Source organism: Amblyomma mixtum, chromosome 10, assembly GCF_055824585.1.
Source record: "Amblyomma mixtum isolate Tamu chromosome 10, ASM5582458v1, whole genome shotgun sequence".
Classification (NCBI taxonomy): Eukaryota; Metazoa; Arthropoda; class Arachnida; order Ixodida; family Ixodidae; genus Amblyomma; species Amblyomma mixtum.
The window spans coordinates 40437454-40460270 of NC_143021.1; the positions used below are offsets into that span (position 1 = coordinate 40437454).

General features: G+C 48.2%; 1 protein-coding gene across 3 annotated transcripts in view; it reads right to left on the reverse strand.

The window, feature by feature from the left end:
* The window catches only part of slgA (proline dehydrogenase slgA), a 228041-nt gene that overhangs the window by 60736 nt on the left and 144488 nt on the right, over nucleotides 1–22817 (reverse strand). For all 3 annotated transcript variants that reach the window (XM_089563346.1, XM_089563345.1, XM_089563347.1), the window contains exon 3: nucleotides 16266–16312. In XM_089563346.1, the coding sequence (XP_089419472.1) occupies nucleotides 16266–16312 (47 nt within the window). The remainder of the gene's footprint in view (nucleotides 1–16265; nucleotides 16313–22817) is intronic.

A 22817-nucleotide genomic window follows, 5' to 3' on the forward strand; every position in this document is an offset into this window, starting at 1 on the left:
GCCGCACATGTCGAATCTGTCTGCTTCCCACTCACAGGGACTCCCCATTCCACTGCTGGCACAGTGTTGCAGTGGTGTTCATGAATGTAGTCATTGGGAGAGTTTATGTACTCTGCTGAGAAGGTGTTTCAGAGCCGCTTTAAGGTTAGTAGCACTAATGGGTCAATGCCGCACATGTCGAATCTGTCTACTTCCCACTCACAGGGACTCCCCATTCCACTGCTGGCACAGCGTTGCAGTGGTGTTCATGAATGTAGTCATTGGGAGAGTTTATGTACTCTGCTGAGAAGGTGTTTCAGAGCCGCTTTAAGGTTAGTAGCACTAATGGGTCAATGCCGCACATGTCGAATCTGTCTACTTCCCACTCACAGGGACTCCCCCATTCCTCTGCTGGCACAGTGTTGCAGTGGTGTTCATGAATGTAGTCGTTGGGAGAGTTTATGTACTCTGCTGAGAAGGTGTTTCAGAGCCGCTTTAAGGTTAGTAGCACTAATGGGTCAATGCCGCACATGTCGAATCTGTCTGCTTCCCACTCACAGGGACTCCCCATTCCTCTGCTGGCACAGTGTTGCAGTGGTGTTCATGAATGTAGTCATTGGGAGAGTTTATGTACTCTGCTTAGAAGGTGTTTCAGAGCCGCTTTAAGGTTAGTAGCACTAATGGGTCAATGCCGCACATGTCGAATCTGTCTGCTTCCCACTCACAGGGACTCCCCATTCCACTGCTGGCACAGCGTTGCAGTGGTGTTCATGAATGTAGTCATTGGGAGAGTTTATGTACTCTGCTGAGAAGGTGTTTCAGAGCCGCTTTAATGTTAGTAGCACTAATGGGTCAATGCCGCACATGTCGAATCTGTCTACTTTCCACTCACAGGGACTCCCCATTCCACTGCTCGCACAGCGTTGCAGTGGTGTTCATGAATGTAGTCGTTGGGAGAGTTTATGTACTCTGCTGAGAAGGTGTTTCAGAGCCGCTTTAAGGTTAGCAGCGCTAATGGGTCAATGCCGCACATGTCGAATCTGTCTGCTTCCCACTCACAGGGACTCCCCATTCCACTGCTGGCACAGTGTTGCAGTGGTGTTCATGAATGTAGTCATTGGGAGAGTTTATGTACTCTGCTGAGAAGGTGTTTCAGAGCCGCTTTAAGGTTAGTAGCACTAATGGGTCAATGCCGCACATGTCGAATCTGTCTACTTCCCACTCACAGGGACTCCCCATTCCACTGCTGGCACAGCGTTGCAGTGGTGTTCATGAATGTAGTCATTGGGAGAGTTTATGTACTCTGCTGAGAAGGTGTTTCAGAGCCGCTTTAAGGTTAGTAGCACTAATGGGTCAATGCCGCACATGTCGAATCTGTCTACTTCCCATTCACAGGGACTCCCCATTCCACTGCTGGCACAGCGTTGCAGTGGTGTTCATGAATGTAGTCATTGGGAGAGTTTATGTACTCTGCTGAGAAGGTGTTTCAGAGCCGCTTTAAGGGTAGTAGCGCTAATGGGTCAATGCCGTACATGTTGAATCTGTCTACTTCCCATTCACAGGGACTCCCCATTCCACTGCTGGCACAGCGTTGCAGTGGTGTTCATGAATGTAGTCATTGGGAGAGTTTATGTACTCTGCTGAGAAGGTGTTTCAGAGCCGCTTTAAGGGTAGTAGCGCTAATGGGTCAATGCCGTACATGTTGAATCTGTCTACTTCCCATTCACAGGGACTCCCCATTCCACTGCTGGCACAGTGTTGCAGTGGTGTTCATGATGTAGTCATTGGGAGAGTTTATGTACTCTGCTGAGAAGGTGTTTCAGAGCCGCTTTAAGGTTAGTAGCACTAATGGGTCAATGCCGCACATGTCGAATCTGTCTGCTTCCCACTCACAGGGACTCCCCATTCCACTGCTGGCACAGCGTTGCAGTGGTGTTCATGAATGTAGTCATTGGGAGAGTTTATGTACTCTGCTGAGAAGGTGTTTCAGAGCCGCTTTAAGGTTAGTAGCACTAATGGGTCAATGCCGCACATGTCGAATCTGTCTACTTCCCACTCACAGGGACTCCCCATTCCTCTGCTGGCACAGTGTTGCAGTGGTGTTCATGAATGTAGTCGTTGGGAGAGTTTATGTACTCTGCTGAGAAGGTGTTTCAGAGCCGCTTTAAGGTTAGTAGCACTAATGGGTCAATGCCGCACATGTCGAATCTGTCTGCTTCCCACTCACAGGGACTCCCCATTCCTCTGCTGGCACAGTGTTGCAGTGGTGTTCATGAATGTAGTCATTGGGAGAGTTTATGTACTCTGCTGAGAAGGTGTTTCAGAGCCGCTTTAAGGTTAGTAGCACTAATGGGTCAATGCCGCACATGTCGAATCTGTCTGCTTCCCACTCACAGGGACTCCCCATTCCTCTGCTGGCACAGTGTTGCAGTGGTGTTCATAAATGTAGTCATTGGGAGAGTTTATGTACTCTGCTGAGAAGGTGTTTCAGAGCCGCTTTAAGGTTAGTAGCACTAATGGGTCAATGCCGCACATGTCGAATCTGTCTGCTTCCCACTCACAGCGACTCCCCATTCCACTGCTGGCACAGCGTTGCAGTGGTGTTCATGAATGTAGTCGTTGAGAGAGTTTATGTGCTCTGCTGAGAAGGTGTTTCAGAGTCGCTTTAAGGGTAGTAGCGCTAATGGGTCAATGGCGTACATGTCGAATCTGTCTACTTCCCATTCACAGGGACTCCCCATTCCACTGCTGGCACAGCGTTGCAGTGGTGTTCATGAATGTAGTCATTGGGAGAGTTTATGTACTCTGCTGAGAAGGTGTTTCAGAGCCGCTTTAAGGTTAGTAGCACTAATGGGTCAATGCCGCACATGTCGAATCTGTCTACTTCCCACTCACAGGGACTCCCCATTCCACTGCTCGCACAGCGTTGCAGTGGTGTTCATGAATGTAGTCGTTGGGAGAGTTTATGTACTCTGCTGAGAAGGTGTTTCAGAGCCGCTTTAAGGTTAGTAGCACTAATGGGTCAATGCCGCACATGTCGAATCTGTCTGCTTCCCACTCACAGCGACTCCCCATTCCACTGCTGGCACAGCGTTGCAGTGGTGTTCATGAATGTAGTCGTTGGGAGAGTTTATGTACTCTGCTGAGAAGGTGTTTCAGAGCCGCTTTAAGGTTAGTAGCACTAATGGGTCAATGCCGCACATGTCGAATCTGTCTACTTCCCACTCACAGGGACTCCCCATTCCACTGCTCGCACAGCGTTGCAGTGGTGTTCATGAATGTAGTCGTTGAGAGAGTTTATGTGCTCTGCTGAGAAGGTGTTTCAGAGTCGCTTTAAGGGTAGTAGCGCTAATGGGTCAATGGCGTACATGTCGAATCTGTCTACTTCCCATTCACAGGGACTCCCCATTCCACTGCTGGCACAGCGTTGCAGTGGTGTTCATGAATGTAGTTGTTGGGAGAGTTTATGTACTCTGCTGAGAAGGTGTTTCAGAGCCGCTTTAAGGTTAGTAGCACTAATGGGTCAATGCCGCACATGTCGAATCTGTCTACTTCCCACTCACAGGGACTCCCCATTCCACTGCTCGCACAGCGTTGCAGTGGTGTTCATGAATGTAGTCGTTGGGAGAGTTTATGTACTCTGCTGAGAAGGTGTTTCAGAGCCGCTTTAAGGTTAGTAGCACTAATGGGTCAATGCCGCACATGTCGAATCTGTCTGCTTCCCACTCACAGGGACTCCCCATTCCACTGCTGGCACAGCGTTGCAGTGGTGTTCATGAATGTAGTCATTGGGAGAGTTTATGTACTCTGCTGAGAAGGTGTTTCAGAGCCGCTTTAAGGTTAGTAGCACTAATGGGTCAATGCCGCACATGTCGAATCTGTCTACTTCCCACTCACAGGGACTCCCCATTCCTCTGCTGGCACAGTGTTGCAGTGGTGTTCATGAATGTAGTCGTTGGGAGAGTTTATGTACTCTGCTGAGAAGGTGTTTCAGAGCCGCTTTAAGGTTAGTAGCACTAATGGGTCAATGCCGCACATGTCGAATCTGTCTGCTTCCCACTCACAGGGACTCCCCATTCCTCTGCTGGCACAGTGTTGCAGTGGTGTTCATGAATGTAGTCATTGGGAGAGTTTATGTACTCTGCTTAGAAGGTGTTTCAGAGCCGCTTTGAGGTTAGTAGCACTAATGGGTCAATGCCGCACATGTCGAATCTGTCTGCTTCCCACTCACAGGGACTCCCCATTCCACTGCTGGCACAGCGTTGCAGTGGTGTTCATGAATGTAGTCATTGGGAGAGTTTATGTACTCTGCTGAGAAGGTGTTTCAGAGCCGCTTTAAGGTTAGTAGCACTAATGGGTCAATGCCGCACATGTCGAATCTGTCTACTTTCCACTCACAGGGACTCCCCATTCCACTGCTCGCACAGCGTTGCAGTGGTGTTCATGAATGTAGTCGTTGGGAGAGTTTATGTACTCTGCTGAGAAGGTGTTTCAGAGCCGCTTTAAGGTTAGTAGCGCTAATGGGTCAATGCCGCACATGTCGAATCTGTCTGCTTCCCACTCACAGGGACTCCCCATTCCACTGCTGGCACAGCATTGCAGTGGTGTTCATGAATGTAGTCATTGGGAGAGTTTATGTACTCTGCTGAGAAGGTGTTTCAGAGCCGCTTTAAGGTTAGTAGCACTAATGGGTCAATGCCGCACATGTCGAATCTGTCTACTTCCCACTCACAGGGACTCCCCATTCCACTGCTGGCACAGCGTTGCAGTGGTGTTCATGAATGTAGTCATTGGGAGAGTTTATGTACTCTGCTGAGAAGGTGTTTCAGAGCCGCTTTAAGGTTAGTAGCACTAATGGGTCAATGCCGCACATGTCGAATCTGTCTACTTCCCATTCACAGGGACTCCCCATTCCACTGCTGGCACAGCGTTGCAGTGGTGTTCATGAATGTAGTCATTGGGAGAGTTTATGTACTCTGCTGAGAAGGTGTTTCAGAGCCGCTTTAAGGGTAGTAGCGCTAATGGGTCAATGCCGTACATGTTGAATCTGTCTACTTCCCATTCACAGGGACTCCCCATTCCACTGCTGGCACAGTGTTGCAGTGGTGTTCATGAATGTAGTCATTGGGAGAGTTTATGTACTCTGCTGAGAAGGTGTTTCAGAGCCGCTTTAAGGTTAGTAGCACTAATGGGTCAATGCCGCACATGTCGAATCTGTCTGCTTCCCACTCACAGGGACTCCCCATTCCACTGCTGGCACAGCGTTGCAGTGGTGTTCATGAATGTAGTCATTGGGAGAGTTTATGTACTCTGCTGAGAAGGTGTTTCAGAGCCGCTTTAAGGTTAGTAGCACTAATGGGTCAATGCCGCACATGTCGAATCTGTCTACTTCCCACTCACAGGGACTCCCCATTCCTCTGCTGGCACAGTGTTGCAGTGGTGTTCATGAATGTAGTCATTGGGAGAGTTTATGTACTCTGCTGAGAAGGTGTTTCAGAGCCGCTTTAAGGTTAGTAGCACTAATGGGTCAATGCCGCACATGTCGAATCTGTCTGCTTCCCACTCACAGGGACTCCCCATTCCTCTGCTGGCACAGTGTTGCAGTGGTGTTCATAAATGTAGTCATTGGGAGAGTTTATGTACTCTGCTGAGAAGGTGTTTCAGAGCCGCTTTAAGGTTAGTAGCACTAATGGGTCAATGCCGCACATGTCGAATCTGTCTGCTTCCCACTCACAGCGACTCCCCATTCCACTGCTGGCACAGCGTTGCAGTGGTGTTCATGAATGTAGTCGTTGAGAGAGTTTATGTGCTCTGCTGAGAAGGTGTTTCAGAGTCGCTTTAAGGGTAGTAGCGCTAATGGGTCAATGGCGTACATGTCGAATCTGTCTACTTCCCATTCACAGGGACTCCCCATTCCACTGCTGGCACAGCGTTGCAGTGGTGTTCATGAATGTAGTCATTGGGAGAGTTTATGTACTCTGCTGAGAAGGTGTTTCAGAGCCGCTTTAAGGTTAGTAGCACTAATGGGTCAATGCCGCACATGTCGAATCTGTCTACTTCCCACTCACAGGGACTCCCCATTCCACTGCTCGCACAGCGTTGCAGTGGTGTTCATGAATGTAGTCGTTGGGAGAGTTTATGTACTCTGCTGAGAAGGTGTTTCAGAGCCGCTTTAAGGTTAGTAGCACTAATGGGTCAATGCCGCACATGTCGAATCTGTCTGCTTCCCACTCACAGCGACTCCCCATTCCACTGCTGGCACAGCGTTGCAGTGGTGTTCATGAATGTAGTCGTTGGGAGAGTTTATGTACTCTGCTGAGAAGGTGTTTCAGAGCCGCTTTAAGGTTAGTAGCACTAATGGGTCAATGCCGCACATGTCGAATCTGTCTACTTCCCACTCACAGGGACTCCCCATTCCACTGCTCGCACAGCGTTGCAGTGGTGTTCATGAATGTAGTCGTTGAGAGAGTTTATGTGCTCTGCTGAGAAGGTGTTTCAGAGTCGCTTTAAGGGTAGTAGCGCTAATGGGTCAATGGCGTACATGTCGAATCTGTCTACTTCCCATTCACAGGGACTCCCCATTCCACTGCTGGCACAGCGTTGCAGTGGTGTTCATGAATGTAGTTGTTGGGAGAGTTTATGTACTCTGCTGAGAAGGTGTTTCAGAGCCGCTTTAAGGTTAGTAGCACTAATGGGTCAATGCCGCACATGTCGAATCTGTCTACTTCCCACTCACAGGGACTCCCCATTCCACTGCTCGCACAGCGTTGCAGTGGTGTTCATGAATGTAGTCGTTGGGAGAGTTTATGTACTCTGCTGAGAAGGTGTTTCAGAGCCGCTTTAAGGTTAGTAGCACTAATGGGTCAATGCCGCACATGTCGAATCTGTCTGCTTCCCACTCACAGCGACTCCCCATTCCACTGCTGGCACAGCGTTGCAGTGGTGTTCATGAATGTAGTCGTTGGGAGAGTTTATGTACTCTGCTGAGAAGGTGTTTCAGAGCCGCTTTAAGGTTAGTAGCACTAATGGGTCAATGCCGCACATGTCGAATCTGTCTACTTCCCACTCACAGGGACTCCCCATTCCACTGCTCGCACAGCGTTGCAGTGGTGTTCATGAATGTAGTCGTTGGGAGAGTTTATGTACTCTGCTGAGAAGGTGTTTCAGAGCCGCTTTAAGGTTAGTAGCACTAATGGGTCAATGCCGCACATGTCGAATCTGTCTGCTTCCCACTCACAGCGACTCCCCATTCCACTGCTGGCACAGCGTTGCAGTGGTGTTCATGAATGTAGTCGTTGGGAGAGTTTATGTACTCTGCTGAGAAGGTGTTTCAGAGCCGCTTTAAGGTTAGTAGCACTAATGGGTCAATGCCGCACATGTCGAATCTGTCTACTTCCCACTCACAGGGACTCCCCATTCCACTGCTCGCACAGCGTTGCAGTGGTGTTCATGAATGTAGTCGTTGAGAGAGTTTATGTGCTCTGCTGAGAAGGTGTTTCAGAGTCGCTTTAAGGGTAGTAGCGCTAATGGGTCAATGGCGTACATGTCGAATCTGTCTACTTCCCATTCACAGGGACTCCCCATTCCACTGCTGGCACAGCGTTGCAGTGGTGTTCATGAATGTAGTTGTTGGGAGAGTTTATGTACTCTGCTGAGAAGGTGTTTCAGAGCCGCTTTAAGGGTAGTAGCGCTAATGGGTCAATGGCGTACATGTCGAATCTGTCTACTTCCCATTCACAGGGACTCCCCATTCCACTGCTCGCACAGCGTTGCAGTGGTGTTCATGAATGTAGTTGTTGGGAGAGTTTATGTACTCTGCTGAGAAGGTGTTTCAGAGTCGCTTTAAGGGTAGTAGCGCTAATGGGTCAATGGCGTACATGTCGAATCTGTCTACTTCCCATTCACAGGGACTCCCCATTCCACTGCTGGCACAGCGTTGCAGTGGTGTTCATGAATGTAGTTGTTGGGAGAGTTTATGTACTCTGCTGAGAAGGTGTTTCAGAGCCGCTTTAAGGGTAGTAGCGCTAATGGGTCAATGCCGCACATGTCGAATCTGTCTACTTCCCATTCACAGGGACTCCCCATTCCACTGCTCGCACAGCGTTGCAGTGGTGTTCATGAATGTAGTCGTTGAGAGAGTTTATGTGCTCTGCTGAGAAGGTGTTTCAGAGTCGCTTTAAGGGTAGTAGCGCTAATGGGTCAATGGCGTACATGTCGAATCTGTCTACTTCCCATTCACAGGGACTCCCCATTCCACTGCTGGCACAGCGTTGCAGTGGTGTTCATGAATGTAGTTGTTGGGAGAGTTTATGTACTCTGCTGAGAAGGTGTTTCAGAGCCGCTTTAAGGGTAGTAGCGCTAATGGGTCAATGGCGTACATGTCGAATCTGTCTACTTCCATTCACAGGGACTCCCCATTCCACTGCTGGCACAGCGTTGCAGTGGTGTTCATGAATGTAGTCATTGGGAGAGTTTATGTACTCTGCTTAGAAGGTGTTTCAGAGCCGCTTTAAGGTTAGTAGCACTAATGGGTCAATGCCGCACATGTCGAATCTGTCTGCTTCCCACTCACAGGGACTCCCCATTCCACTGCTGGCACAGCGTTGCAGTGGTGTTCATGAATGTAGTCATTGGGAGAGTTTATGTACTCTGCTGAGAAGGTGTTTCAGAGCCGCTTTAAGGTTAGTAGCACTAATGGGTCAATGCCGCACATGTCGAATCTGTCTACTTTCCACTCACAGGGACTCCCCATTCCACTGCTCGCACAGCGTTGCAGTGGTGTTCATGAATGTAGTCGTTGGGAGAGTTTATGTACTCTGCTGAGAAGGTGTTTCAGAGCCGCTTTAAGGTTAGTAGCGCTAATGGGTCAATGCCGCACATGTCGAATCTGTCTGCTTCCCACTCACAGGGACTCCCCATTCCACTGCTGGCACAGTGTTGCAGTGGTGTTCATGAATGTAGTCATTGGGAGAGTTTATGTACTCTGCTGAGAAGGTGTTTCAGAGCCGCTTTAAGGTTAGTAGCACTAATGGGTCAATGCCGCACATGTCGAATCTGTCTACTTCCCACTCACAGGGACTCCCCATTCCACTGCTGGCACAGCGTTGCAGTGGTGTTCATGAATGTAGTCATTGGGAGAGTTTATGTACTCTGCTGAGAAGGTGTTTCAGAGCCGCTTTAAGGTTAGTAGCACTAATGGGTCAATGCCGCACATGTCGAATCTGTCTACTTCCCATTCACAGGGACTCCCCATTCCACTGCTGGCACAGCGTTGCAGTGGTGTTCATGAATGTAGTCATTGGGAGAGTTTATGTACTCTGCTGAGAAGGTGTTTCAGAGCCGCTTTAAGGGTAGTAGCGCTAATGGGTCAATGCCGTACATGTTGAATCTGTCTACTTCCCATTCACAGGGACTCCCCATTCCACTGCTGGCACAGCGTTGCAGTGGTGTTCATGAATGTAGTCATTGGGAGAGTTTATGTACTCTGCTGAGAAGGTGTTTCAGAGCCGCTTTAAGGGTAGTAGCGCTAATGGGTCAATGCCGTACATGTTGAATCTGTCTACTTCCCATTCACAGGGACTCCCCATTCCACTGCTGGCACAGTGTTGCAGTGGTGTTCATGAATGTAGTCATTGGGAGAGTTTATGTACTCTGCTGAGAAGGTGTTTCAGAGCCGCTTTAAGGTTAGTAGCACTAATGGGTCAATGCCGCACATGTCGAATCTGTCTGCTTCCCACTCACAGGGACTCCCCATTCCACTGCTGGCACAGCGTTGCAGTGGTGTTCATGAATGTAGTCATTGGGAGAGTTTATGTACTCTGCTGAGAAGGTGTTTCAGAGCCGCTTTAAGGTTAGTAGCACTAATGGGTCAATGCCGCACATGTCGAATCTGTCTACTTCCCACTCACAGGGACTCCCCATTCCTCTGCTGGCACAGTGTTGCAGTGGTGTTCATGAATGTAGTCGTTGGGAGAGTTTATGTACTCTGCTGAGAAGGTGTTTCAGAGCCGCTTTAAGGTTAGTAGCACTAATGGGTCAATGCCGCACATGTCGAATCTGTCTGCTTCCCACTCACAGGGACTCCCCATTCCTCTGCTGGCACAGTGTTGCAGTGGTGTTCATGAATGTAGTCATTGGGAGAGTTTATGTACTCTGCTGAGAAGGTGTTTCAGAGCCGCTTTAAGGTTAGTAGCACTAATGGGTCAATGCCGCACATGTCGAATCTGTCTGCTTCCCACTCACAGGGACTCCCCATTCCTCTGCTGGCACAGTGTTGCAGTGGTGTTCATAAATGTAGTCATTGGGAGAGTTTATGTACTCTGCTGAGAAGGTGTTTCAGAGCCGCTTTAAGGTTAGTAGCACTAATGGGTCAATGCCGCACATGTCGAATCTGTCTGCTTCCCACTCACAGCGACTCCCCATTCCACTGCTGGCACAGCGTTGCAGTGGTGTTCATGAATGTAGTCGTTGAGAGAGTTTATGTGCTCTGCTGAGAAGGTGTTTCAGAGTCGCTTTAAGGGTAGTAGCGCTAATGGGTCAATGGCGTACATGTCGAATCTGTCTACTTCCCATTCACAGGGACTCCCCATTCCACTGCTGGCACAGCGTTGCAGTGGTGTTCATGAATGTAGTCATTGGGAGAGTTTATGTACTCTGCTGAGAAGGTGTTTCAGAGCCGCTTTAAGGTTAGTAGCACTAATGGGTCAATGCCGCACATGTCGAATCTGTCTACTTCCCACTCACAGGGACTCCCCATTCCACTGCTCGCACAGCGTTGCAGTGGTGTTCATGAATGTAGTCGTTGGGAGAGTTTATGTACTCTGCTGAGAAGGTGTTTCAGAGCCGCTTTAAGGTTAGTAGCACTAATGGGTCAATGCCGCACATGTCGAATCTGTCTGCTTCCCACTCACAGCGACTCCCCATTCCACTGCTGGCACAGCGTTGCAGTGGTGTTCATGAATGTAGTCGTTGGGAGAGTTTATGTACTCTGCTGAGAAGGTGTTTCAGAGCCGCTTTAAGGTTAGTAGCACTAATGGGTCAATGCCGCACATGTCGAATCTGTCTACTTCCCACTCACAGGGACTCCCCATTCCACTGCTCGCACAGCGTTGCAGTGGTGTTCATGAATGTAGTCGTTGAGAGAGTTTATGTGCTCTGCTGAGAAGGTGTTTCAGAGTCGCTTTAAGGGTAGTAGCGCTAATGGGTCAATGGCGTACATGTCGAATCTGTCTACTTCCCATTCACAGGGACTCCCCATTCCACTGCTGGCACAGCGTTGCAGTGGTGTTCATGAATGTAGTTGTTGGGAGAGTTTATGTACTCTGCTGAGAAGGTGTTTCAGAGCCGCTTTAAGGTTAGTAGCACTAATGGGTCAATGCCGCACATGTCGAATCTGTCTACTTCCCACTCACAGGGACTCCCCATTCCACTGCTCGCACAGCGTTGCAGTGGTGTTCATGAATGTAGTCGTTGGGAGAGTTTATGTACTCTGCTGAGAAGGTGTTTCAGAGCCGCTTTAAGGTTAGTAGCACTAATGGGTCAATGCCGCACATGTCGAATCTGTCTGCTTCCCACTCACAGGGACTCCCCATTCCACTGCTGGCACAGCGTTGCAGTGGTGTTCATGAATGTAGTCATTGGGAGAGTTTATGTACTCTGCTGAGAAGGTGTTTCAGAGCCGCTTTAAGGTTAGTAGCACTAATGGGTCAATGCCGCACATGTCGAATCTGTCTACTTCCCACTCACAGGGACTCCCCATTCCTCTGCTGGCACAGTGTTGCAGTGGTGTTCATGAATGTAGTCGTTGGGAGAGTTTATGTACTCTGCTGAGAAGGTGTTTCAGAGCCGCTTTAAGGTTAGTAGCACTAATGGGTCAATGCCGCACATGTCGAATCTGTCTGCTTCCCACTCACAGGGACTCCCCATTCCTCTGCTGGCACAGTGTTGCAGTGGTGTTCATGAATGTAGTCATTGGGAGAGTTTATGTACTCTGCTTAGAAGGTGTTTCAGAGCCGCTTTGAGGTTAGTAGCACTAATGGGTCAATGCCGCACATGTCGAATCTGTCTGCTTCCCACTCACAGGGACTCCCCATTCCACTGCTGGCACAGCGTTGCAGTGGTGTTCATGAATGTAGTCATTGGGAGAGTTTATGTACTCTGCTGAGAAGGTGTTTCAGAGCCGCTTTAAGGTTAGTAGCACTAATGGGTCAATGCCGCACATGTCGAATCTGTCTACTTTCCACTCACAGGGACTCCCCATTCCACTGCTCGCACAGCGTTGCAGTGGTGTTCATGAATGTAGTCGTTGGGAGAGTTTATGTACTCTGCTGAGAAGGTGTTTCAGAGCCGCTTTAAGGTTAGTAGCGCTAATGGGTCAATGCCGCACATGTCGAATCTGTCTGCTTCCCACTCACAGGGACTCCCCATTCCACTGCTGGCACAGCGTTGCAGTGGTGTTCATGAATGTAGTCATTGGGAGAGTTTATGTACTCTGCTGAGAAGGTGTTTCAGAGCCGCTTTAAGGTTAGTAGCACTAATGGGTCAATGCCGCACATGTCGAATCTGTCTACTTCCCACTCACAGGGACTCCCCATTCCACTGCTGGCACAGCGTTGCAGTGGTGTTCATGAATGTAGTCATTGGGAGAGTTTATGTACTCTGCTGAGAAGGTGTTTCAGAGCCGCTTTAAGGTTAGTAGCACTAATGGGTCAATGCCGCACATGTCGAATCTGTCTACTTCCCATTCACAGGGACTCCCCATTCCACTGCTGGCACAGCGTTGCAGTGGTGTTCATGAATGTAGTCATTGGGAGAGTTTATGTACTCTGCTGAGAAGGTGTTTCAGAGCCGCTTTAAGGGTAGTAGCGCTAATGGGTCAATGCCGTACATGTTGAATCTGTCTACTTCCCATTCACAGGGACTCCCCATTCCACTGCTGGCACAGTGTTGCAGTGGTGTTCATGAATGTAGTCATTGGGAGAGTTTATGTACTCTGCTGAGAAGGTGTTTCAGAGCCGCTTTAAGGTTAGTAGCACTAATGGGTCAATGCCGCACATGTCGAATCTGTCTGCTTCCCACTCACAGGGACTCCCCATTCCACTGCTGGCACAGCGTTGCAGTGGTGTTCATGAATGTAGTCATTGGGAGAGTTTATGTACTCTGCTGAGAAGGTGTTTCAGAGCCGCTTTAAGGTTAGTAGCACTAATGGGTCAATGCCGCACATGTCGAATCTGTCTACTTCCCACTCACAGGGACTCCCCATTCCTCTGCTGGCACAGTGTTGCAGTGGTGTTCATGAATGTAGTCATTGGGAGAGTTTATGTACTCTGCTGAGAAGGTGTTTCAGAGCCGCTTTAAGGTTAGTAGCACTAATGGGTCAATGCCGCACATGTCGAATCTGTCTGCTTCCCACTCACAGGGACTCCCCATTCCTCTGCTGGCACAGTGTTGCAGTGGTGTTCATAAATGTAGTCATTGGGAGAGTTTATGTACTCTGCTGAGAAGGTGTTTCAGAGCCGCTTTAAGGTTAGTAGCACTAATGGGTCAATGCCGCACATGTCGAATCTGTCTGCTTCCCACTCACAGCGACTCCCCATTCCACTGCTGGCACAGCGTTGCAGTGGTGTTCATGAATGTAGTCGTTGAGAGAGTTTATGTGCTCTGCTGAGAAGGTGTTTCAGAGTCGCTTTAAGGGTAGTAGCGCTAATGGGTCAATGGCGTACATGTCGAATCTGTCTACTTCCCATTCACAGGGACTCCCCATTCCACTGCTGGCACAGCGTTGCAGTGGTGTTCATGAATGTAGTCATTGGGAGAGTTTATGTACTCTGCTGAGAAGGTGTTTCAGAGCCGCTTTAAGGTTAGTAGCACTAATGGGTCAATGCCGCACATGTCGAATCTGTCTACTTCCCACTCACAGGGACTCCCCATTCCACTGCTCGCACAGCGTTGCAGTGGTGTTCATGAATGTAGTCGTTGGGAGAGTTTATGTACTCTGCTGAGAAGGTGTTTCAGAGCCGCTTTAAGGTTAGTAGCACTAATGGGTCAATGCCGCACATGTCGAATCTGTCTGCTTCCCACTCACAGCGACTCCCCATTCCACTGCTGGCACAGCGTTGCAGTGGTGTTCATGAATGTAGTCGTTGGGAGAGTTTATGTACTCTGCTGAGAAGGTGTTTCAGAGCCGCTTTAAGGTTAGTAGCACTAATGGGTCAATGCCGCACATGTCGAATCTGTCTACTTCCCACTCACAGGGACTCCCCATTCCACTGCTCGCACAGCGTTGCAGTGGTGTTCATGAATGTAGTCGTTGAGAGAGTTTATGTGCTCTGCTGAGAAGGTGTTTCAGAGTCGCTTTAAGGGTAGTAGCGCTAATGGGTCAATGGCGTACATGTCGAATCTGTCTACTTCCCATTCACAGGGACTCCCCATTCCACTGCTGGCACAGCGTTGCAGTGGTGTTCATGAATGTAGTTGTTGGGAGAGTTTATGTACTCTGCTGAGAAGGTGTTTCAGAGCCGCTTTAAGGTTAGTAGCACTAATGGGTCAATGCCGCACATGTCGAATCTGTCTACTTCCCACTCACAGGGACTCCCCATTCCACTGCTCGCACAGCGTTGCAGTGGTGTTCATGAATGTAGTCGTTGGGAGAGTTTATGTACTCTGCTGAGAAGGTGTTTCAGAGCCGCTTTAAGGTTAGTAGCACTAATGGGTCAATGCCGCACATGTCGAATCTGTCTGCTTCCCACTCACAGCGACTCCCCATTCCACTGCTGGCACAGCGTTGCAGTGGTGTTCATGAATGTAGTCGTTGGGAGAGTTTATGTACTCTGCTGAGAAGGTGTTTCAGAGCCGCTTTAAGGTTAGTAGCACTAATGGGTCAATGCCGCACATGTCGAATCTGTCTACTTCCCACTCACAGGGACTCCCCATTCCACTGCTCGCACAGCGTTGCAGTGGTGTTCATGAATGTAGTCGTTGAGAGAGTTTATGTGCTCTGCTGAGAAGGTGTTTCAGAGTCGCTTTAAGGGTAGTAGCGCTAATGGGTCAATGGCGTACATGTCGAATCTGTCTACTTCCCATTCACAGGGACTCCCCATTCCACTGCTGGCACAGCGTTGCAGTGGTGTTCATGAATGTAGTTGTTGGGAGAGTTTATGTACTCTGCTGAGAAGGTGTTTCAGAGCCGCTTTAAGGGTAGTAGCGCTAATGGGTCAATGGCGTACATGTCGAATCTGTCTACTTCCCATTCACAGGGACTCCCCATTCCACTGCTCGCACAGCGTTGCAGTGGTGTTCATGAATGTAGTTGTTGGGAGAGTTTATGTACTCTGCTGAGAAGGTGTTTCAGAGTCGCTTTAAGGGTAGTAGCGCTAATGGGTCAATGGCGTACATGTCGAATCTGTCTACTTCCCATTCACAGGGACTCCCCATTCCACTGCTGGCACAGCGTTGCAGTGGTGTTCATGAATGTAGTTGTTGGGAGAGTTTATGTACTCTGCTGAGAAGGTGTTTCAGAGCCGCTTTAAGGGTAGTAGCGCTAATGGGTCAATGCCGCACATGTCGAATCTGTCTACTTCCCATTCACAGGGACTCCCCATTCCACTGCTCGCACAGCGTTGCAGTGGTGTTCATGAATGTAGTCGTTGAGAGAGTTTATGTGCTCTGCTGAGAAGGTGTTTCAGAGTCGCTTTAAGGGTAGTAGCGCTAATGGGTCAATGGCGTACATGTCGAATCTGTCTACTTCCCATTCACAGGGACTCCCCATTCCACTGCTGGCACAGCGTTGCAGTGGTGTTCATGAATGTAGTTGTTGGGAGAGTTTATGTACTCTGCTGAGAAGGTGTTTCAGAGCCGCTTTAAGGGTAGTAGCGCTAATGGGTCAATGGCGTACATGTCGAATCTGTCTACTTCCATTCACAGGGACTCCCCATTCCACTGCTGGCACAGCGTTGCAGTGGTGTTCATGAATGTAGTTGTTGGGAGAGTTTATGTACTCTGCTGAGAAGGTGTTTCAGAGCCGCTTTAAGGGTAGTAGCGCTAATGGGTCAATGGCGTACATGTCGAATCTGTCTACTTCCCATTCACAGGGACTCCCCATTCCTCTGCTGGCACAGTGTTGCAGTGGTTCTGCCAGCGGTGGGGCTTGTGAGACCCAGGTTTGGTGTTGGTGAGTACCAACAATCATTAAGTGGCACCTCCTCACAACCCTGTGAACAGGGTCATGTGACCCAGGTGGCGCACAACCTACACCCGGTGCCAGTAAACAGGAGTGGAAACAACCCTACCTGACGGCTGACCGTCGTCCTTGGCCGCTGCCTGGGAACTGCATGCCCTGCACAAGCACAAGCTCTGCATTACTCGCCCCGGAACCAAAACAACCAATTTCTGCCCACATTTCAGTAACGTATCTGCACGAACGGTAATGACAACGGTGTGCAGTGCACAGCGTGACAGTGCGTTGCACTCTAACACAAGGAGTGATCGACTGAGACGATGGCCTGGGGCTTCCGTGCACTGGACAGCAAAGCTGATCTGTTTGTGCTGCCACAGGTTCAAATGCCAGCGGCGCCATTATTCGTTTGATTCATTTTTATTTATTTATTTATTTATTTACGAACCCGCAAACATCACAAGATGCACAAAAGTACAAACGTCGCAAGATCTTGCTCCAGGTTTGCCCATCGAAATAGTGCTTTTGCATTAATATGCTTTCTTTCAATGATGGCTGCTCTGCAGCATGGAGATAGCACCAAACAATGTGCTGGGCGGCGTGCAACACAGCAGGGTCATCGCATCACGGGCACATGAGCGTATTGCATCGCATTGTCGGGCAAACCCGATACAGACATTAATGCAGCCCTCCTCACAACAGCCACCCCAGCAGGAGCTTAGGTTGAACATCACCAGCCTGACTACCGCTGCGATGAATATACACATTCACAATTTTCGCTTATGCACCACAAGAGTTAAACAAAAATGTACTTTTAAAGCGTCCCTCAAAAGGGTTTTCGAGGTTTGCTGTATAACTCAAAGAGTGTGCGCGATGAGATGTGGGGCTAGCTGGCATGACATGGTTGCAAAACATAAAACTGAGCAGGGGACAAGACACAGGAGAGAAGCAAACAGCTCTGAGCTTGTCCTGTTTGTTTCTCTCCTGCGTCTTGTCCCCTGCTCAGTTTTATGTTTTGTAATCATGACTATAAAATGCCTGCATTACCTACAGTGCAGGCCACCAAGCGTTCATGCCATGCATGAGACCTCACAAGTGAGTGGATAATTTCCAGTACATTTTAAACATCCCCACTTTCGTACGAAAACTGGCATATGACATCATTCCATGCAAAAGATGCCAGCATTTATTGCTGCACCAACTCTCTCAGATGGGGTGCACCATGTGGGGGGGGGGAGAGGAGCGTGCAAAAATTGACAAGAGGGAAAGGAAATTCACATTGTGACTACACTGAACTCGTGTCCCAAATATTCCTGCCGTGAGGTGGCGTCCTTTCCTGGCCATGCACTCAGAGCCCCTTTAAGCCTGACCTGAAGTCAGAATGCGTACTGGCAAAAGATAAGAGTTGTGTTAAATTCCATGAGCCATTTTCAGAGCATGTTATGAGATGGAGATAGTTATCTCTTGTATTTCTTATTTAAACAAAGTAATGGGCAGTGGATCATTGGCAGCACATGAACAAAGCTAAACAGGTATGTGCTGGGTTGAGTGCTCCCTGATGAGGCTACACCTCTTAGTGCATGCCATAAAATTGTTACCCATAGACTCAATACAGTGGCCCCCAAAAAAGAAAAAGTAGAGCATGCGTAGAATAGGACACCCGAAACATTCACGAGCCTTGAGTGGAATATGTGCAAGCTTCGGACAAAGGTGTTTAATGTGTTTTCCAGTGCATGTCTCACTCAAATAAAGTGCCTAAATATTTGCAAGAGAGAACTTAATGTAGTTTTGTGCCTTGTAATGATATGTCCAGTTCCTCAGTATTCAACTACTTTTTAAAAACAGCATACTAAGTCTAACAAAGATAAAGGGTCAGTTATTTGGACGTCAACCTTCCAAAAACGATATCTTAACTCTACTGTTATTTTATTCTGTACTTCCACAAATTCTGTCCTATCAATACAACTGAGGTGTCATGAGCATATAAGGATTCCGGGGAAATCATTTATGTAGAGTGAGAAGCTCAGCCTGTAAATTATGGCCAAATAAAAGTCTACTACTACTACTACAACTACTACAACTACAACTACTACTACTACTACTACTACTACTAGCATGGGCCCGAGAACAGGTAACTGTGACCCACCACTTAACGTAGTTCGCAAGGTTGACAAATAATTTTAAGCACTGCATGCTGTTTGCGGTCGGTGACATAGCTTCGAAGTTGAGCCATAACTGTTAACCTTGGTCAGTAAAATTCATATACCATCATCATCATCATCATCATCAGCCTGACTGCACCCACTGCAGAGCAAAGGCCTCTCCCATGTCTCTCCAATTAACCCTGTCCTTTGCCAGTTGCGGCCACTGTATCCCCGCAAACTTCTCATCCACCCACCTAACTGCAGCCAGTTTTGACGAACCGGAGCCTCGCAAAGAATTAGCGTGTTCCAAAAGGCACCTGCCTGTTTGGCCCACGTAGAAATGGCCGCACAAGAATGGAATCCTGTAGACGACTCGCACTCCTGCACATTGCAAGTCCTGCCCATGCACTCCGTACTTTGACAACAATGTCGGGCTGTACGGGAAGCAGTAGAGGCGTATCATATCTGCACAGAAGTTGGCTCGTGTCTGAGCAGCACTTCGATGGCCTCGTCTAAGCGCGAGATATACCTGTTGGAAAAGCGTGGGAGCCTGTAGGTGGTTATTTCCCTTCTTTTTGTGTTAGTAGTCTGAGATGACGACGTGTGAGGCTGTGACGCAGCGATTGGAGATTATTAATATGTGGTTTTCCGATTAAAACAGTCAGCTGTAAGTCAGCGCGTGTTCGTGTCTCTCTTTTTCTTGGTCCTTCGTTTTAGTTGTTTGATTGAAGCAGCGCAAGGCCGAAGAAGAGAGCAGAGAAAGAAAGAAACGGACGACACAGCGCTCAACTAACAACTGACATTCATTTGGGGCGCTGCACGTATAAATACATTCAGGCACCAAAATAGAAAACAACGCATAGAGCTCATTCATGCACTGGGATTCTGCACGCCAACACAAGCTAAGATGTGCGATTCAGGAAGCGAACTTCTTTTTGAGATAAAGACACTGATGGAGCGCTTACACATGTGTCACCATACGTCTTGATGTTCGAAGCCTCGATTATTTCATGGCACAGCTTATCTCGGTTCCTATCCACAACTCTGCAAAATTCAAACTGTGGGGCGCACTCGCACTCACGGCAGTGCATGCTGAGGTTACGGGACTCTTTATTATCAATATTGTTGCGGTGCTGCCTAAGCCTATCATTTAAGCACTGTCCTGTCTGGCCAATATAAAACCTATTACAAGTGAGAGGAATAGAATACACGACATTTTTTTGACACTTCACGAATTTGCACTCATGATTTTTCGGGCAGTCGGGGATAGTTTTCCCTGGGTTGTTGACACGCATGCACAAGCTTGATAACTTAATGGGGGCCGAAAAAACAACATCCACTCCGACTCTTTTTCCAACACTTTTCAAATTATGTGATATCTTGTGGATATAGGGAATGGTTGCTACTGGCTTACTTGTTTGACATCCAGGACTCGGGGAGCATTTCAGTTTCTTCAACAAAACATCGGCCACAGAAGAAAGAACGTGAAGCGGATAGCCACAAGCAGTAAGCCTCTCTACCTGGTTACTAAAGCTGCGTGCGGTTTGATGTCGACAGGATTTTGTAAGTGCACTCCTGAAGCTTGACATGACAATTCCTCTTTTAACAAGCTTCGAGTGCGCGGAACTTTATGGTAGCAACGGTTTATTAGCCCTAGGCTCGAAAGACCAGCGCACACTGCAAGGTGAAAACTGCAGGCTCAAGTCTAGAAATCTGATTGTGTCCTCTACAGGAACTTCATGAGTCACTTCCAAAGGGGCAAGAACATCAGAAAATACACCTCCAACTTTGGACACTTCCCTACTAAAAGCTTCGCGGTCACAGGTGAGCAAAACTAGATAGTCATCCACAAAGCGAGAAACTGCTGCAACAGCTGTGCCATTTAAGCGGTTATTTAGTTCTCTGTCATGCATAGCTAAAAAGAAATCACTCAAAATTGGGGCAATGCAGGAACCTATGCAAATGCCCTTTTTCTGAATAAAAATTCGCCCTTCCCACTCTGTATACGTGGATTCAAGGTAGGCTAATAACAATTCTAAAAAGTTTTCCACCGACATGCCGGCTGCGTTCTGAAAGCGAACGGCACCATAATTGTCAATGACGTCCCTAATGCACAAAAGGAGATTATCATGCGGAATGGAGTAGTACAGGTCCTTTACGTCAATAGAAAAAGCACACAGTTGCTTGTCATGGTAATAGTCTAGGGTGCTAATCACGTCAAGGGAATTCTTAACCTGGAAGGGATCGTCAACTGGTAGTTTTCTTAGCTTTTCTTTCAGAAACTGTCCTAAACATTTTTGCCAGGAACCTTTCTCGGAAACAATGACGCGGAACGGCACGTCAGTTTTGTGTGTCTTAACAGTAAGAAGCATGGTCAAGCTGGGCTTTTTACAGTTATTTATCGAGGTAAACAGCTTGTCTAAGTTATTCCGCTTACACAGCTTCCTGACCTTGCATTTAGACTTCGCAAGACTTGTTTTTCTCCCCTCCCTACACACAGACTGGACGGCATCCATTGCTGTTTCGTTGAGACTATCCTCAGAGAGAACGACAAAACCCCCTCCCTTATCCGCAGTCAGCAGGACCAAAGAATTGTCACGTAGGTAGTCCACAGACTTATTGATGGGTAGCCTCTTGGACTGATTCCTAGGGCGGGAGAGAACATCGACACCTTCTGAGATGCATCTGCTGGCCTCAGGAGCTGGAGCACATCCGGATATATGCCTTACCATAGCAAGAAGCTCTGGTGCACTTTTTCGGGGCTCAACGGCGAACTTTGGGCCAAGATCGAGCACTTGACGCACATGGGCCGGAAGCGGAGCGCCGCTCATGTTGTGAACCTGGCCAACGGACCCACGATGTTTCTTCGGGACGAGGTTACGAAGCGTGGGAAGCTGCTGCTGCCACAAGACGTCTGTGGTGGTGTGGACAAGGCACGTTAGTTCGCGCCACTGATTCTTCCAACCAGCTGGCTGATTGGAGAGTTGAAGAAGAATCCGCAGGTGATCCTGGCACAACCTGGCCTGTCGTAGCCACTCCGCCCTCAGAAATTTGCACATCCTTGTGCCATGGCTGACTGAGGGCAAGAAGCCCCCAAACAACGCCAGCACTTCGGGTGGTTTTCTGAACGCAGAGCATTCTGGACTTGCAGTCAGCCACAGCGATGAATTGCACAAGGCGATGCGGTTGCGAAAACCATGACAGGGCCCTTTGCACTAGCAGTGAAGCTTGAAAGCACAAGCTGATGGGCGAGCTGGTTATGCATCGTCTGACTGAAGCAGCGCAAGGCGATCACTGGCACACCAAAACGAAACAGAACCGAGGGAACGCATATTATAGTGCTCAGTATAAGACTCACAGAAATAAAGCTGTTGCTACCATGCGTGTACAGAAGAAGCTATATTTTAGTAGCCAAATAAACGCATGCGCCGGCAATTCTAAGAAACTCTGGGCTACAGTGAACTCGATAATTCAGCCTACTTCATCAAACCGAATACTTCCTGACCTGGCCCTTTCCGCAGATAAACACCTGCTATCAGATCAGTTTAACAATCATTTCTGCTCAGTGGGTGCTGATTTACGTTAAGTATGGGTCTCACAGACGAACCTTCTCTGCCTGAGTATCTTGAAAAGACCTTCACTTTTATAGAAATAAGCAGTGACCAAGTAATGAGTGCACTTAATTCAATGGATGCCACTAAGGCCACGGGTCTCGATGGTATTCCGGTTTCCATAATTAAAAACAACAGTGGCGTCCTAGCTGCCACCTTAGCCTCTTTATTTAATAAAGCATTTCTGTCCGGCATCTATCCTGATATTTTGAAGCTCGCCAAGGTAGTCCCCATCTACAAAATTGGGAATCCTAATGAACTCGGAAACTATAGGCCGATCTCAATCCTTAGCTGTATCAACACTCTCTTCGAAAAACTATTGGTTAAAAGAATTACGCAATTCCTGACTAAAAATGCAATTCTGTCAACGTCCCAACATGGTTTTCAGAAATTTAGATCGACCACCACGGCTGTGCTTTCTATAGCTGACTCAATCAATGAAGCACTCAATAATAACAATATTTCTGTAGGTGTATTCCTGGATATTAAGAAGGCATTCGACACTGTGGATCTCGACATTTTATGCAAGAAACTAGAACGATATGGGTTCAGAGGTGTATCACTCGACTTCTTTAGACGCTATTTAACTGGGCAACGACAGTGTGTTATTATTGACGAACACGCGTCAAGTTCGCGTTCTATTTCCGTAGGTGTTCCGCAGGGCTCAGTACTGGGGCCTATACTTTCTACACTCTACATAAACAACTTACCCGATTGCCTAATAAATACCCGTGCCATTATGTATGCCGACGATACCTCATTGTTGGTGACCGCTAACTCCGTTGAAACAGCCAAGCATATTTTAAACTCAGAACTTCAGAGAGTCAATAAATGGTTTTTAACAAATAGACTCACTTTGAACATAGGCAAGACTAAATATGTTATATTTGCATCCCCTTATAAAAAATACCA